This window comes from Caretta caretta, chromosome 7 (assembly GCF_965140235.1).
Source record: "Caretta caretta isolate rCarCar2 chromosome 7, rCarCar1.hap1, whole genome shotgun sequence".
NCBI lineage: Eukaryota > Metazoa > Chordata > Testudines > Cheloniidae > Caretta > Caretta caretta.
Window position 1 is genome coordinate 74,690,841 of NC_134212.1, and position 14,721 is coordinate 74,705,561.

General features: G+C 38.9%; 1 protein-coding gene across 7 annotated transcripts in view; it reads left to right on the forward strand.

Annotated features, from left to right (window-relative positions):
• The window catches only part of GRID1 (glutamate ionotropic receptor delta type subunit 1), an 828,929-nt gene extending 815,030 nt beyond the window's left edge, over positions 1-13,899 (forward strand). For 6 of the 7 annotated variants that reach the window (XM_048856782.2, XM_048856783.2, XM_048856778.2 and 3 more), the window contains one exon: positions 13,055-13,899. In XM_048856782.2, the coding sequence (XP_048712739.2) occupies positions 13,055-13,483 (429 nt within the window). In that variant the 3' untranslated portion in view covers positions 13,484-13,899. The remainder of the gene's footprint in view (positions 1-13,054) is intronic. The other variant, XM_048856781.2, reaches the window with a different exon arrangement.
• Positions 13,900-14,721: the final 822 nt, after the last annotated feature.

The following is a 14,721-nucleotide window of genomic DNA, read 5'->3' on the forward strand; positions in this document are numbered from 1 at the left end:
AGCGTTGTTCTAAGTCATCCATAAAAATGTTGGCATACTGTGGGGCCATGCGGGTACCCATAGCAGTGCCGCTGATTTGAAGGTATACATTGTCCCCAAATGTGAAATAGTTATGGGTGAGGACAAAGTCACAAAGTTCAGCCACCAGGTTTGCCGTGACATTATCAGGGATACTGTTCCTGATTGCTTGTAGTCCATCTATGTGTGGAATGTTGGTGTAGACGGCTTCTACATCCATAGTGGCTAGGATGGTGTTTTCAGGAAGATCACAGATTGATTGTAGTTTCCTCAGGAAGTCAGTGGTGTCTCAAAGGCAGTGTAGGGCCTCAGGAGGCAGTCTACATAGCCAGACAATCCTGCTGTCAGGGTGCCAATGCCTGAGATGATGGGGCATCCAGGATTTCCAGGTTTATGGATCTTGGGTAGCAGATAGAATACCCCTGGTCAGAGTTCTAGGGGTGTGTTTGTGCGGATTTGCTCTTGTGCTTTTTCTCGGAGTTTCTTGGGCATAGCCCCACAGTATGCCAACATTTTTATGGCTGACTTAGAACAACACTTCCTGCGCTTTGTCCCTAATGTCCCTACCCTACTTGTGCTACATTGATGACATCTTCATCATCTGGACCCATGGAAAAGAAGCCCTTGAGGAATTCCACCATGATTTCAACAATTTCCATCCCACCATCAACCTCAGCATGGACCAGTCCACACAAGAGATTCACTTCCTGGACACTACAGTGCTAATAAGTGATGGTCACATAAACACCACCCTATACTGGAAACCTACTCACCGCTTTACTTACCTACATGCCTCCAACTTTCATCCAAACCACACCACACAATCCATTGTCTACAGCATACAACTGCATTTGCTCCAACCCCTCAGACAGAGACAAACACCTACAAGATCTCGATCAAGCATTCTTACAACTACAGTACCCACCTGCTGAAGTGAAGAAACAGATTGACAGAGCCAGAAGAGTACCCAGAAGTCACCTACTACAGGACAGGCCCAACAAAGAAAGTAACAGAACACCACTAGCCGTCACCTTCAGCCCCCAACTAAAACCTCTCCAACGCATCATCAAGGATCTACAACCTATCCTGAAGGACGACCCATCACTCTCACAGATCTTGGGAGACAAGCCAGTCCTTGCTTACAGACAGCCCCCCAACCTGAAGCAAATACTCACCAGCAACCATACACCACACAACAAAAACACTAACCCAGGAATCTATCCTTGCAACAAAGCCCGTTGCCAACTGTGTCCACATATCTATTCAGAGGACACCATCATAGGGCCTAATCACATCAGCCACACTATCAGAGGCTCTTTCACCTGCACATCTACCAATGTGATATACACCATCATGTGCCAGCAATGCCCCTCTGCCATGTACATTGGCCAAACTGAACAATCTCTATGTAAAAAGAATAAATGGTAACAAATCAGATGTCAAGAATTATAACATTCAAAAAACCAGTCAGAGAACACTTCAATCTCCTTGGTCACTTGATTACAGATCTAAAAGTCGCAATATTACAACAAAAAACTTCAGAAACAGACTCCAATGAGAGACTGGTGAATTGGAATTAATTTGCAAACTGGACACCATTAAATTAGGCTTGAATAAAGATTGGGAGTGGATGTGTCATTACACAAAGTAAAACTATTTCCCCATGTTTTTTTCCCCCCTAGTGTTTCTCACGCATTCTTGTCAACTGCTGGAAATGGCCCATCTTGATTATCACCAGAAAAGGTTGGGTTTTTTTGTTTGTTTTTTTCTCTCCTGTTGGTAATAGCTCACCTTAACTGATCACTCTCGTTATAGTGTGTATGATAACACCCATTGTTTCATGTTCTCTGTGTGTGTGTGTGTGTGTGTGTATATATATATATATATATATATATATTCCTACTGTATTTTCCACTGCATGCATCTGATGAAGTGGGTTTTAGCCCATGAAAGTTTATGCTCAAATAAATCTGTTAGTCTTTAAGATGCCACAAGTACTTCTGTTCTTTTTGCGGATACAGACCAACACGGCTGATACTCTGAAAACTGGAAATGTAGTTGAAAGAAAAGACTATTGCACTGACCAGCTCTTGCCAGCATCCTTTTGTTCATTATGTTTTCCTATTTTCTTTCAGTTAGAAGTGAAGAGTAATATCAATTTCTCTTTTGTGTGAAGGTGTACTGTTTCTTCTATTTAATTAAGCAAACCAATTCCAAATGAATCAGGTCATCTCTACCAAATAGCTTTAGCTGAAGCTTTTGTGTTCTGTGAAGATGTTGACACATGTGTTGAAAATAATTTTACATTGTCAACTCATCTAATTTCTTTTTCCTTTCAATTGGATCAGAGTCCAGTGGACAATGTCAGACTTACTGAGGTCTTCTTGTTTAGTTAATTACTATTTTAAAATACATAGTATTGTTTCCACTTATATGAACAGAAGATTGTGGAAGACTGCTACCAACAACCAGGACGTGGGTGGTCTGGCTTGGTGATCACCTCTGTGTTCAGGAACCAGAGACCAATAGGCAGGTCTGAACCAGGTGTCAGAGCCAAAAGTTGAAGCCAGGATCAGACAGGAAACAGGAGCCGAGTGTCAATGCTGAGTCAGAAGCCAAAGAACTGCACTCTAGGGTGAGAGCCAGAGCAGTCCGAAACAGAGCAACAGGGTTCAGGGACTGGAATAAGGCTGAGGGCAGGAGCCAGGAACAGGATGGGGTCCAAGTTAGGAACCTGAGGTGAGACCACGAGTGAGGTAGCATACACAGCAAGGTCTGAAGCAGCCTTCAAGCCAGGATCCACCTTTTGGCACAGACAACTTCCTGTGTTTTTGTAACTTGAATAGTGCACCTGGCCCAATCAGGGATTCCGAAGCTCCTCCAGTCAGGTCCCTACGGGTGGTACCTTTAGTGGAATGTAAGGCCTGAGGGCTCCCAATGCTCCAGTCACTGGTAGAGACACTGGGTGGTGGGGTGGCTTCAGCAGTGGCTGGGGGGGCCGAGGTTCAGGACCTGCGGATCCTCACAACAAGTTTGATTGCAGAACTTGGTCTATTTGTAAAGGCAGACTTGAGGTGCATCTCTAGTCAGATTTAATAAGATACAACAGTATTCAAATCAGCATCCAGCAGAATACATGCAAAACACAGCAAATTTTATGTAACATTAAGTGCTATTTGACTAGGTCACTTGCCTGAGGTAAATTAATGACAGCAAACATACATCACTGTGTCAGTTTCCACATCTGTCTGCATATCACATATTTCTGACTAATGAAACCCTAGAATAATGAGAGTGGAAACTAATTTATATTTAAATTATTATTTGTATTAGCCTCATATAACATAACACATCAGGGTTTTTCCCCCCTTAAAATATACCGAATTATATATATCATTCCTGTTTCTTTCTTTGGGCAGACCAATTATCAGCTCCATTTTTTACCTCTCTCTGAGCCTGATGGAATGAAATTGATTTATGGCTTTGCAAATGCATTACATGAAGTCAAAAGTAATAGTGAATGTAGTGAATTCAGGATTTCAAAATGACTCTCCTATTTGTCATACTTTATACACATGGGTTGTCCTCCATTCACTTCTCAGCAACCACATGCTTGAAAAGTTCATGTCTGATGAAAAGAATACCTGGAATTTTGTAGTTGGTTGGGGATATTGATTTCAATGTGGGCTAATTGGAGTTGAACCAGTAGTATAGCTTATGGATACTAGAGCATGAAAAACTGCCTCTAAGATTTTTGTATTTTTAAACAGGCTGTCCAGCAGGGCTTAAAAGTTTCTCAGAGTTCATTTTCCACTTATCTGGATATTTATGTGTGTGCCATCACTCTGAGTGTGGCTCAATCATTAATACCTTTATTTTCAGCATGACCTTGTGAGCTAAGAATATTATCATCCCTGCTTTACAGCTAAGGAACAGAGAGATTGGCATGGGATTTGGTCAAGGTTACACAGGAAATGTGACAGAAATGGGGATTTAACCCAGATGTCATGAGTCCGAGTCCACTGCCATGACCACAGAATCATCCTTGCTTGTTTTTTATTAAATTTCTTTTACACAATGCAAGTTTCATATTTTTATTTTATTCTTTTTGGTCAAACCTCAAGTATCATTCTTCCATATATTTCAAGTGGCATTCTTCCATACATTTCATATATGTATATATATATATCTGTAGAGAGAGAGAGAAATTGGTCCATGAATGATGATTGAGAGCCTGTCTACACTTGAAATGCTACAGTAGCACAGCTGCACTTCTTCCATAGGCGGAGGTAATCCACCTCCCTGAGAGGCAGTAGCTAGGTCAACAGAAAAATTCTTCCATTGATGTAGCGCTGTCTACACAAGGGGTTAAATGGACTTGACTACATCACTCAGGGGGTATGTATGGGTTTTTCACACCCCCTGAGTGATGTAACTGTGTCAACCTAACTTTTTAGTGTAGACCAGGCTTAAGAAAATTTTACCATAAACAGACCATGCATACCTCAGGTATATTAAGAACTGCATTAACATCACTTTAATACTCGAGGCAGAGATGGCTGCCTGCGACCTAGAGATGTCAATACACCCATCATAGTCCCTCAGGGTATGTGCATGTTGTTTTTCTAAATCTTTATTGTTTGATACTCAGCGACCTTCCTCTCCACCCTTCAGTCCAGTGTGGTTCTGCTAGCATACGTTTGGTGCAGGCATTCTTTATCATAGCATTAGTTATGTAATCCATCACCTGACCGTTCACCTTTCTTGGGTTCATCTGCTTTTGACTTGTCCAAAACAGCTTCACTAACCTGTAGGGACTTTCCCTGGTCAAGGGGATTCCACTGAACTCATTGAGAAGGTCTGAGGAGAATAAAGAAGAGGTGTTAGTTTCCTTAAAGAAAAGATTCTCACCTAAAAGCCCTCCCTCAAGGAATCTCCGGCCTTCAGCCATGCTGCTAAGAACTTAGACATTTTATTAGCTGTGTTCAGAAGGTTTTGGATATCCTTCTAGACATCCTTCACTCAACAACTCCTCTCTGAAAGTCAATGAGGCACTGCTAACGTCAATTAGCAAAAAGTATCCAAGGTAATTCCCATGTTTGTCCAAACTCTCTCCAAACCCTCATTTAAAAAAAACTGAAAAAACAAAACAAAAAAACTGTTTATATCTGCACACCTACATAAAGAGTATTGATTACTCCTTAAAACTATATTACAAGGTGGTTAATGATCACAATCTCTCTCAAAAATAAAAATGATACCCAAGTTATCCCGGGTAGAGAGTCTTAGTTAATTGTAGTTGTTCTCATAGAGGGTTAGTTGTTTCAAGGAATTTCCTGAGGGCAGCCTTCAGTTCTCTGTAGGAGCGATCATAGCTGTGTACTTTGTCAGTCAGGGTACCAATAGCCATAGTCACAGGACCTGTTTTTCATGATCAATTTCTTAAAATATTTCAGAAATCTGCCTTTCCCTTTCCCTCTTCTAGCTCAATTTACTGGGGGAAAGAATGAAATTCAAATTAGTATTTAGTTAGGGTTGGTCCTGCTTTGAGCAGGGGGTTGGCTTAGATGACCTCCTGAGTCTCTTCCAACCCTAATCTTCTATGAAAGATAATTTGCTTACCCAGCAGAAATGGGTGGTTAGTTGTTTTTCTCAATCAGGAGGAGAACAGGCACTTATATTCATCCTCCATATACATATGTGTTTTGCTCCATTTCACTGATCATTCTCTTCAGATAACCTTCAAGGAATGTAATAATAATCGTCATAAAAATAATGAAAGAGAATGTATTGAGAGAGTAAAAGAAAATGACATTATATGGTTGACATTAATGGCACTTAATAAAAAAGTGTGAGAGCACACACATTTTATCTGATAGTGTGTAAGTATGGACACAGCTATATCTAAATAATACACATATCCCTATGGAATACATACATTGATAGAAATATACATCAGTATGGATATTACATAAATATATACAGTATGAATGAATATACCGTATACATATTAACTGCAAAAATCTGCAGTAATGTCAATGACCCAGCCTCCAAACAGTCAAGTCTGGAGAGGTTTATTCACCTTTGGAAGTGAAATGAGTGGAGATAGTCAGAAATATGTGGGAAGAACAGAAACAAAGCTTCCAGACTAGTAACCAGACTTCAAGTCCCAGTGTGCAACACAGTTCTGTGTTCAAAATCTCCAGCCAAACTGCTTCTCTGTCCTTTGCTCTTCCCAGCACAATTGATGACTCCTATGCCTCTTTATCCTGCCTGAAGCCGATTAAAAGTCCCTTTGTAATGGCATCATTATAGCAAGCTGCAGACAGGAGCTGAGTTGCTTACTCACATCTATTCAGGCACTGTCTCCTGCAATGAGCCATACCATTAATTCTGCTGAACAGCCTCAGTTCAGATAATTAGTTCAATAAAGTTATTGAGCAGCAATTATTAACTATCTATTAACTATTATTAATTATCTTCCTTACTCCAATAGTGCCCGGAGACCAATCAGGTTGTGTCACTGTCTTGTGAGGCACTGTACAAATATAGAATTAAATAGGCCCAAAGACTCTTTTTGACTTTTGCTACACTACATTAGCATTGCACAATTAAAAGCACAAAGCATCAAGAGATGCAAAAGTCAAGGATCCAGTGGCAATGTTAACCCACCATGCGGCCTGTACATTTTATGGTAAACATAGAAAGATATAAAGTGTAATACAAAAAGCTTCATATTTGACAAGAATTACAGAAGGGGAAAATGGCCGGATTAAAGCACCTGGAATCTGAACTTTTACATTCTCTGGCTTTCACTGTTTGAATGATAAGATTACTATTCCATTAACTCATTTTTCTCTATTTAATTTCCTAGGTAAGCCTTAAAGAAAAAAGAAACAGCAATTAGTTCTGATTAAGCTTATAGTTTACAAGTTCTGTTGACTTTATTAGTGGAGCCTGTACTTTCCTTAAACCTCATTGGGGCTGCGGTTTTGGGGAACTTTGTTTCTCCATGAAAGCAGCACTGTCTTGCTGGGGCTTTTAGCAGGGCTGTGATTTGGGGAACTTCAGATTCTACAGGACTTGGACTGCTGTGCTTGGAAGCTGAGGAGTTGTATAGGAATAGGAATGCTTTGCTGGAGGATCTAAGAGCTCTGCAGGAGGTGGCTGGAGTCCTGAGCAGTTTAAAAAGCACACTTCTCTACAACCCCAAATTAGCAAAGCACTTAAGCACATGCTTAAATCCATCCCTATTCAGTAAAGCATGTAGGTACTTGCTTAACATTGATTTTAATGGGACGTAGGCATGTGTCTAAGTGCATCGCTGAATAGGGATTGTTTGAAGAATTTGGCCCCAGCTGCACATATGTGCCCAGTCTCTCTGTCCTCCAGTCGCAACTTAGTTATAATTTACAGAAATTGTCTGTTGTGCCAGCTCAGGCTCATGACCTTAAATGCTCATAACTTTATCTTAAAGTTTTTTAAAAAATTGGCGAATCATCAATCCTCACTGATAACTTTTCACATGCCAATGTTGAAGCTTGGTTTTTCAGTTATTTTTCTGCAGGGAAAAAGATGGTGAGCAGAAAAAAAGCTTAAAAAAATAGGAAGAATGTGTCATTTCTCACCCTCAAAGAGGCAGAACCAGTTTTCATTAAACTTTCCACACAAAACATTTTTTACTTTAGAATGGAGACATAGGGTGAAATTCTGGCCCACTGAAGCCAGTGGCAAAACTCCCATTGATTTCAATAGGGCCAGGATTTCACATCTAACACAGAATTTCTCAGAGTTTTTGAGTGAATGAAATGGCAGAAAAGAAGGGTGTTCATTTATACTTACACAATAATCTGGACACCTATATAAAAATGATCTTGTGCCTGATCCTTCCTCCTTGAAATCAATGTGAACATCTGCCAAATTAAAAACAAATGAGTTGCAAACATGCAATGACTTATCTATTCACACTTTCGGAAAAGGGCCTTCAAAAGAGATGTGTTATACACTATGTCAAAAAGGTAACCAATCTCGTACTCTCAGACCAGTTGGAGACGTGATTTCCAGACTAGATTATCACAATAGTTCCTTGGCCTTAAAATGTCTGAATTGAATCTCCTCTACTGAGAATGCCCTGTCTGTAGCCTTTTCATGTTTATATCTTAAAAGAGCTACGATGAATATATCACAAGGAAGAATTTATGTGTTGACGTTCACCTCTTTTTCTGTTTGTGAGAAGATCACAGAAGTTTTGAATCTATTCATAATTCTAGATTAGTCACAATTTTGTTTTTGCTCTTCAAATAGCTCATAGCCTGTTTGTTGCAAGTATTAGAATTAGGACTGTCAAGCGAATACAAAAATTAATTATGATTAATCTCACTGTTAAACAATAATAGAATACCAGTTATTTAAATATTTGTGGATGTTTTCTACATTTTAAAATATATTGATTTCAGTTACAATACAGAATACAAAGTGTACAGTGCTCACTTCATATTTATTTTTATTACAAATATTAGCACTGTAAAAACAAAAGAAATAGTATTTTTCAATTCACCTAATACAAGTACTGTAGTGCAATCTCTTTATCATGAAAGTTGAATTTACAAATGTAGAATTATGTACAAGAAATAACCTCACTCAAAAATAAAACAATGTCAAACTTTAGAGCCCACAAGTCCACTCAGTCCTAGTCGTTGTTCAGTCGATCGCTCAGACAAACAAGTTTGTTTACATTTGCAGAAATAATGCTCCCTGCTTCTTGTTCACAATGTCACCTGAAAGTGAGAATAGGCATTCGCATGACACTGTTGCAGCTGGCATTGCAAGGTATTTACATGCCAGATGCACTTAAGATTCATATGTCCCTCATGCTTTATTCACCATTCCAGAGGACGTGCGTCCATGCTGATGACAGGCTTTGCTCAACAATCCAAAGCAGTGCAGATCAGCGCATGTTCATTTTCATAATCTGATGCCACCAACAGAAGGCTGATTTTCTTTTTTGGTGGTTCGGGCTCTGTAATTTCTGCATCGGAGTGTTGCTCTTTTAAGACTTCTGAAAGCATGCGCCACGCTCATCCTTCTCAGATTTTGGAAGGCACTTCAGATTCTTAAACCTTGGGTCAAATGAGCTAGCTATCTTTAGAAATCTTACATTGGTACCTTCTTTGTGTTTTGTCAAATATGTAGCAAAAGTGTTCTTAAAATGAATAACGTGCTGAGTCATCATCCGAGACTATTATGACATGAACGATATGGCAGAATGTGAGTAAAACAGAGCCAGAGACATACAATTCTCCCCCAAGGAGTTCAGTCACAAATGTAATTAACATGCTATTTTTTTAAAGAGCATCATCAGCATGGAAGCATGTCCTCTGGAATGGTAGCCAAAGCATGAAGGGGCATATGAACATTTAGTATATCTGGCATGTAAATATCTTGGAATGCTGGTTACAAAAGTCCCATGCAAACACCTGTTCTCACTTTCTGGTGAGATTGTAAATAAGATGTAAATGTAAACAAACTTGTTTGTCTTAGCAATTGGCTGATCAAGAAGTAGGACTGAGTGGACTTGTAGGCTCTAAAGTTTTACATTTTTTTTGTTTTTGAGTGCAGTTATGTAACAAAAAAAATCTACATTTGCAAGTTGCATTTTCATGATAGAGATTGCACTACAGTACTTGTATGAGGTGAACTGAAAAATATTATTTCTTTTTTATCATTTTACAGTGCAAATATTTGTAATAAAAAATAATATAAAGTGAGCAGTGTACACTGCATATTCTGTGTTGTAATTGAAATCAATATATTTGAAAATGTAGAAGAACATCCACAGATATTTAATAAATTTTAATTGGTATCCTATTGCTTAACAGTGCGATTAATACTGCGATTAATCATGATTAATTTTTTTAATCACAGTTAATGTTTTTGAGTTAATTGCATGAGTTAACTGCGGTTAATCGACAGCCCTAATTAGAACTTTACCATTTTCACCCTACTGGTTCATTATCCCAGTCATATTATTTCTGTTCCTGACTCAGGTAACAAAGCAGCACAGAATTAATTATTAATATTGCCATAAAAATACCAGTAAGCAATGTTGGTGTATATTTTTGCTTAACATTAGTTTTACATTTTACAAGGTCACTAGCAGAAATCAAGAGACATGAACATATCATGAACACAGTAAAAATTAAAATTTATCTTTGAATCTGAACACATATTCAGGGAAAAAGTTTCCAGCATTCTTTCCACTCTAATTTTGCCCCTGATTAGAGCAACAACAGTGGTCTCTCACATACCCAAGCCTTCAGCTCTTTAGACCCAAATCAGCAGCCCCTTACAAGTACACCCTCAAGTGAATAGGAGTCCAGGGAAGCTCATGAAGAATTGGTGTAATAAGCTCTCTGTAGTTACCATAGCCAGGCAGGAAGCTCATCATATGTTGAATTAGATAAAGCTTGCAAGTGACCTTCACTGGTAGACCCAGGTAGGATGTGTAGGTTCTAATGAAAACAACTTAGCCATCTTAAGTACAGCATTTGCTCCCTAGTGGCTGCTACAATATAAACAGCCAGTCCAATGACTGTATCTTTTCCCCCCAAGTCAATTTTTTCAAGGTTTTTCTAAACTGACAAACCAGTGGCGCATTACAGTGCTTCCTTTGAGACTTTGTATTACAAATCCTTTGGATACCCAGCTACTGTGTGTGTGAGAGAGAACACATAATAGGTTAGAGCTAATGTGTTGTCGACCTTCATGAATGAAAAGAATGATAATTCAAGTGTGGAAGTCATTAAAAGGGCTTCTACACTACTAAAAGTGTAATAGACCTCTTGTTAAATGTAAGTAGGGTACATTCTATTTTTGTCTTTAAGGGTTCTTTTCTAATTTTCTATTGATTTTTCTTAATTTGGGAATGGATGACATATATAAATGACTTGGCAAAAAAGTTTTTTTTTCCTGGTGATGATTTTGTGGTGTGTCAGGCTTCATTGTTACTTTTCTAGGAGCAGCTATAAGAGTTTGGCATGCCAGAAATGTGCTCCTATTAAAAAATTAATGCAAGTCATTAGGAGACCTTCCATTAGTGTCAAAGGGCTTTGGATCAGTTCCATGCCTTTAACCTTTAAATAAGCAAAATTCCCAATAGATTCAATAGGAGTTTAGCCTGAGCTAGGCCTGCAGGTTTGACGCCAGCAATGTGTTCTGATCTTCAGGCCTTTGGGGGACTAGCAAGTCAGTTATTAAATGGTACTGAAAAGTAGAGATTGACCCAAGTCACAAAGTTAGTGTTTGACAATTTTTGGAATCCAGGGTTTTGATTTGGGCTCATCGTTAATTAAAAGATGGAGATACAGACAGTTGGCAGCTGATGACTGAAGAACTATTGTGTAATTGGATCAGATTCTCTAGTCCAGCTGAACTTTGCTTGGCACAGGACCATAGGGAAAATGTGGGCTGGAGCCAGTTTTACATCCCCTCATTCCCAGGGTCACTGGGTTATTCTCTGGCATAAGACAAAGAATCTGCAAAGCTATTCTACCTAGCACCCAGCCACCCACAGCCCTGTGAGACTATTTCAGCAGCCAGGGAATCCTCTAGATGCAGATCACATACATTTTTTCCCAGGACATTCTCACTATGGAAGCTCAATACCACTTTTGAAGTCTAGAATACAAGTGGGATCTTCTCTCTTCCAGAGCTTGTGGGCTAACAGATGCTTTGTTTCTGGGCCACTATTTCAATGAGATCAAATAATCAAATTCTGTACTTTAAAAATATTACATACTTTAGGTCTGCTTTATGAAATATGTGGAAGGTATATAACATTACCACTTACATTGTCCTCTCTAAAAACACCACCCTGGTGCTTGCATTCGCCATGCAGTTTATGTTGCTTTCCATTCTACATATGGGAAATACAATAATGATGCAGTAAGCAGCCCATTTTAGTTCCTCACTGGTTTGTGTTTTAAAGACCAGCTCTCCCCTTGTGTTTTTATCCTGGCCACTACAACCTGCTGCGATGCTTGAGCTGACAGTCCCTCAAGGGAGTTTAAGGCAAGGCAATCTCAGTGGAAGGACTCAACTTTGGAACTAAGTCCTTCCTTTGTTCTGACACAGGCCATATTTGTCAACCTTCAGGTCATATTGTGTCTGTTATCTATTTTGTTCAGGACTAAAACTGGGGGAAATAAAAAAGGTGAGTGTGTGCTTCCAAGCTTCTCCTACAAAATAAACTCCATGTGACTCAAAATAACCTCCATGTGAATCAACAAAAAATGAATGAATGAGCTGCTGCTCCAAGTAGATCACATGAACCTCCTGAGCATGGCTCACCATTGGTAGGGCTTGAATATGCCCAGTAGGCTTCTTGGGCTGGGCTCCTTCTTGACTCGTGAAAAAGTATGTGATTGTATCTCCCAACTGCTTCCCAGAATGAGCCATCACTCAGTATGTTGTACAGTTTTGTGATCCTCCTCTCTTTTCTGATACGAGAAATGAAATATTTAACAATGTTGATATTTAGGTTGTCGTGAATGAGCATCTGAGTTCATCTCACTGAGATAAATAGGGCAGTTCACACCTCCCAGCCAGCACTATTGTTCCAGGCTCTCTGACATCTCTGTATCGATTACACTCCGTTCACATTTGGGAGGTGGGATTTCTTCATAACCATAACAGCTAGAAACTCACTCTTTGCTCCAGAATGAAAACTGAGGTTCTGGCAGACAAGATTGTAGCTCAAGGAAGGTGCTGATGTGACATTCCACTGTGTATGGGTGGAACCAGAGCTCTGGTTTTGCCTCAAAGAGGGAGTGGTTTAAGGGGTTCAGTTGTGGATTGTCACTGAGTTAACTTTTTTTTTTTTGGTATGTGTTTTTAAGACTGAGCTGTTATGCGTACCTAGAGCTTTTACCTTAGCAAATCAAATTAAGTGAATGAATAAACAGTGGCTCCCACCACATAGTGTGGGGAGAGAGAGAGATTTTTGTTTGGACTGATTCAATTGTTTTTACCTCAATAGGATAAAGAAGTAAATCTGGAGCAGGTCCACAGACGTATGAACAGTTTAATTGATGAAGACATAGCTCACAAGCAAATCTCTCCAGCGTCCATTGAAATCTCAGCCTTGGAGATTGGTGGCATGCAGACAAGTCAGACCCTGGAGCCAGTACGCGAATACCAGAACACACAACTTTCTGTCACCACCTTTTTACCAGAACAGACAAGTCATGGTGCCAGCAGGACACTCACAACTGCCTCTGGTAGTAACCTGCCATTGCCCCTTAGCAGCTCAGCCACCATGCCCTCTATACAGTGTAAACACAGATCGCCAAATGGAGGACTGTTTCGTCAAAGCCCCGTGAAAACACCTATCCCAATGTCATTTCAGTCTGTGCCAGGGGGAATCATTCCAGAAGCCATGGAGCCTTCCCATGGAACATCCATATAATGAAAACAAACAAAAAAACAACCAGCAGAGCTTTTTAATACAATCTGAAACAAAAACAAAAACTTTTACATTTTTCGTGTACATATCTGTAAATAATGAAAGAATGAAGTGGGGTAAAAGTGTATTTTGAATATTCCCAATTTTCAAAGTCAGTAAAAAAACAAAACAAAACAAAAAAACAAAAACAAAAACGAAAAGAAAAAAAATGTATGAATGACTTTGTAAATTTTGTTCTATATGAATAAAAAGGCAAACTACTTGTGATCGTTCTCAAGTGCCAAAGAAGACCTGTTGCTGGGATTGAGGGCAGTTAAACAAAATATCATGGATTTCAACCCTTATTCCTTATTTGTTCTATTTTTGTTTTATTATTTTTGTTTTTAAAGCAGTAAAGTTATCCATTTGTTGCTGTAAAAGTTTACTCTCCTCAGCACTCCCTTCTTCTCGGTACCCTATTTCATAGCCATGGTGGCAGTTCGCTTGAAAAGCTAACAGCAGATATTAGCAAAGCAGTAATATATGTTTTAAACCTGAATTATAACTATAAACAAGCAAACAATAAACAAAACAACTGAACTCTTTCCTTCTAACAGGGATTAAATTTCCACACAGTTTCTAAGTTGAAGCACAGGTTTACTGAATTGTGTTTTATGTGCGTACTGTGTGGCTTTTTTAATTTACCCTTATGTGATATATATATATATATATATATATATATATATATATATATATATATATATATATATATATATATATGATCTATGTATATTTTATATATATATAATATTTGATAAATAAGGTTATGGATAAGGCTATGAAGCAAAACCTGCAATCAGCTCTTTTTTGTTTCTTGTGTGCACAAATTAAAGTGGAATGGAACCAATGACTTAAAGGAATAAAACAAGGCAAAGCTTTATTTGATAAAAAGAACAGGAGTACTTGTGGCACCTTAGAGACTAACCCATTTATTTGAGCATAAGCTTTCGTGAGCTGCAGCTCACTTCAGCTGCAGCTCACGAAAGCTTATGCTCAAATAAATGGGTTAGTCTCTAAGGTGCCACAAGTCCTCCTTTTCTTTTTGCGAATACAGACTAACACAGCTGCTACTCTGAAACCTTTATTTGATAGTGAGGCAATGATCATGTTACAGGGACTATAGCCCTATGGTATGATTTCTTTCTTTTATGTTTCAAGGACTACTGTATAATGGAGGCAGCATTCTCTGTTAAAGTCATATC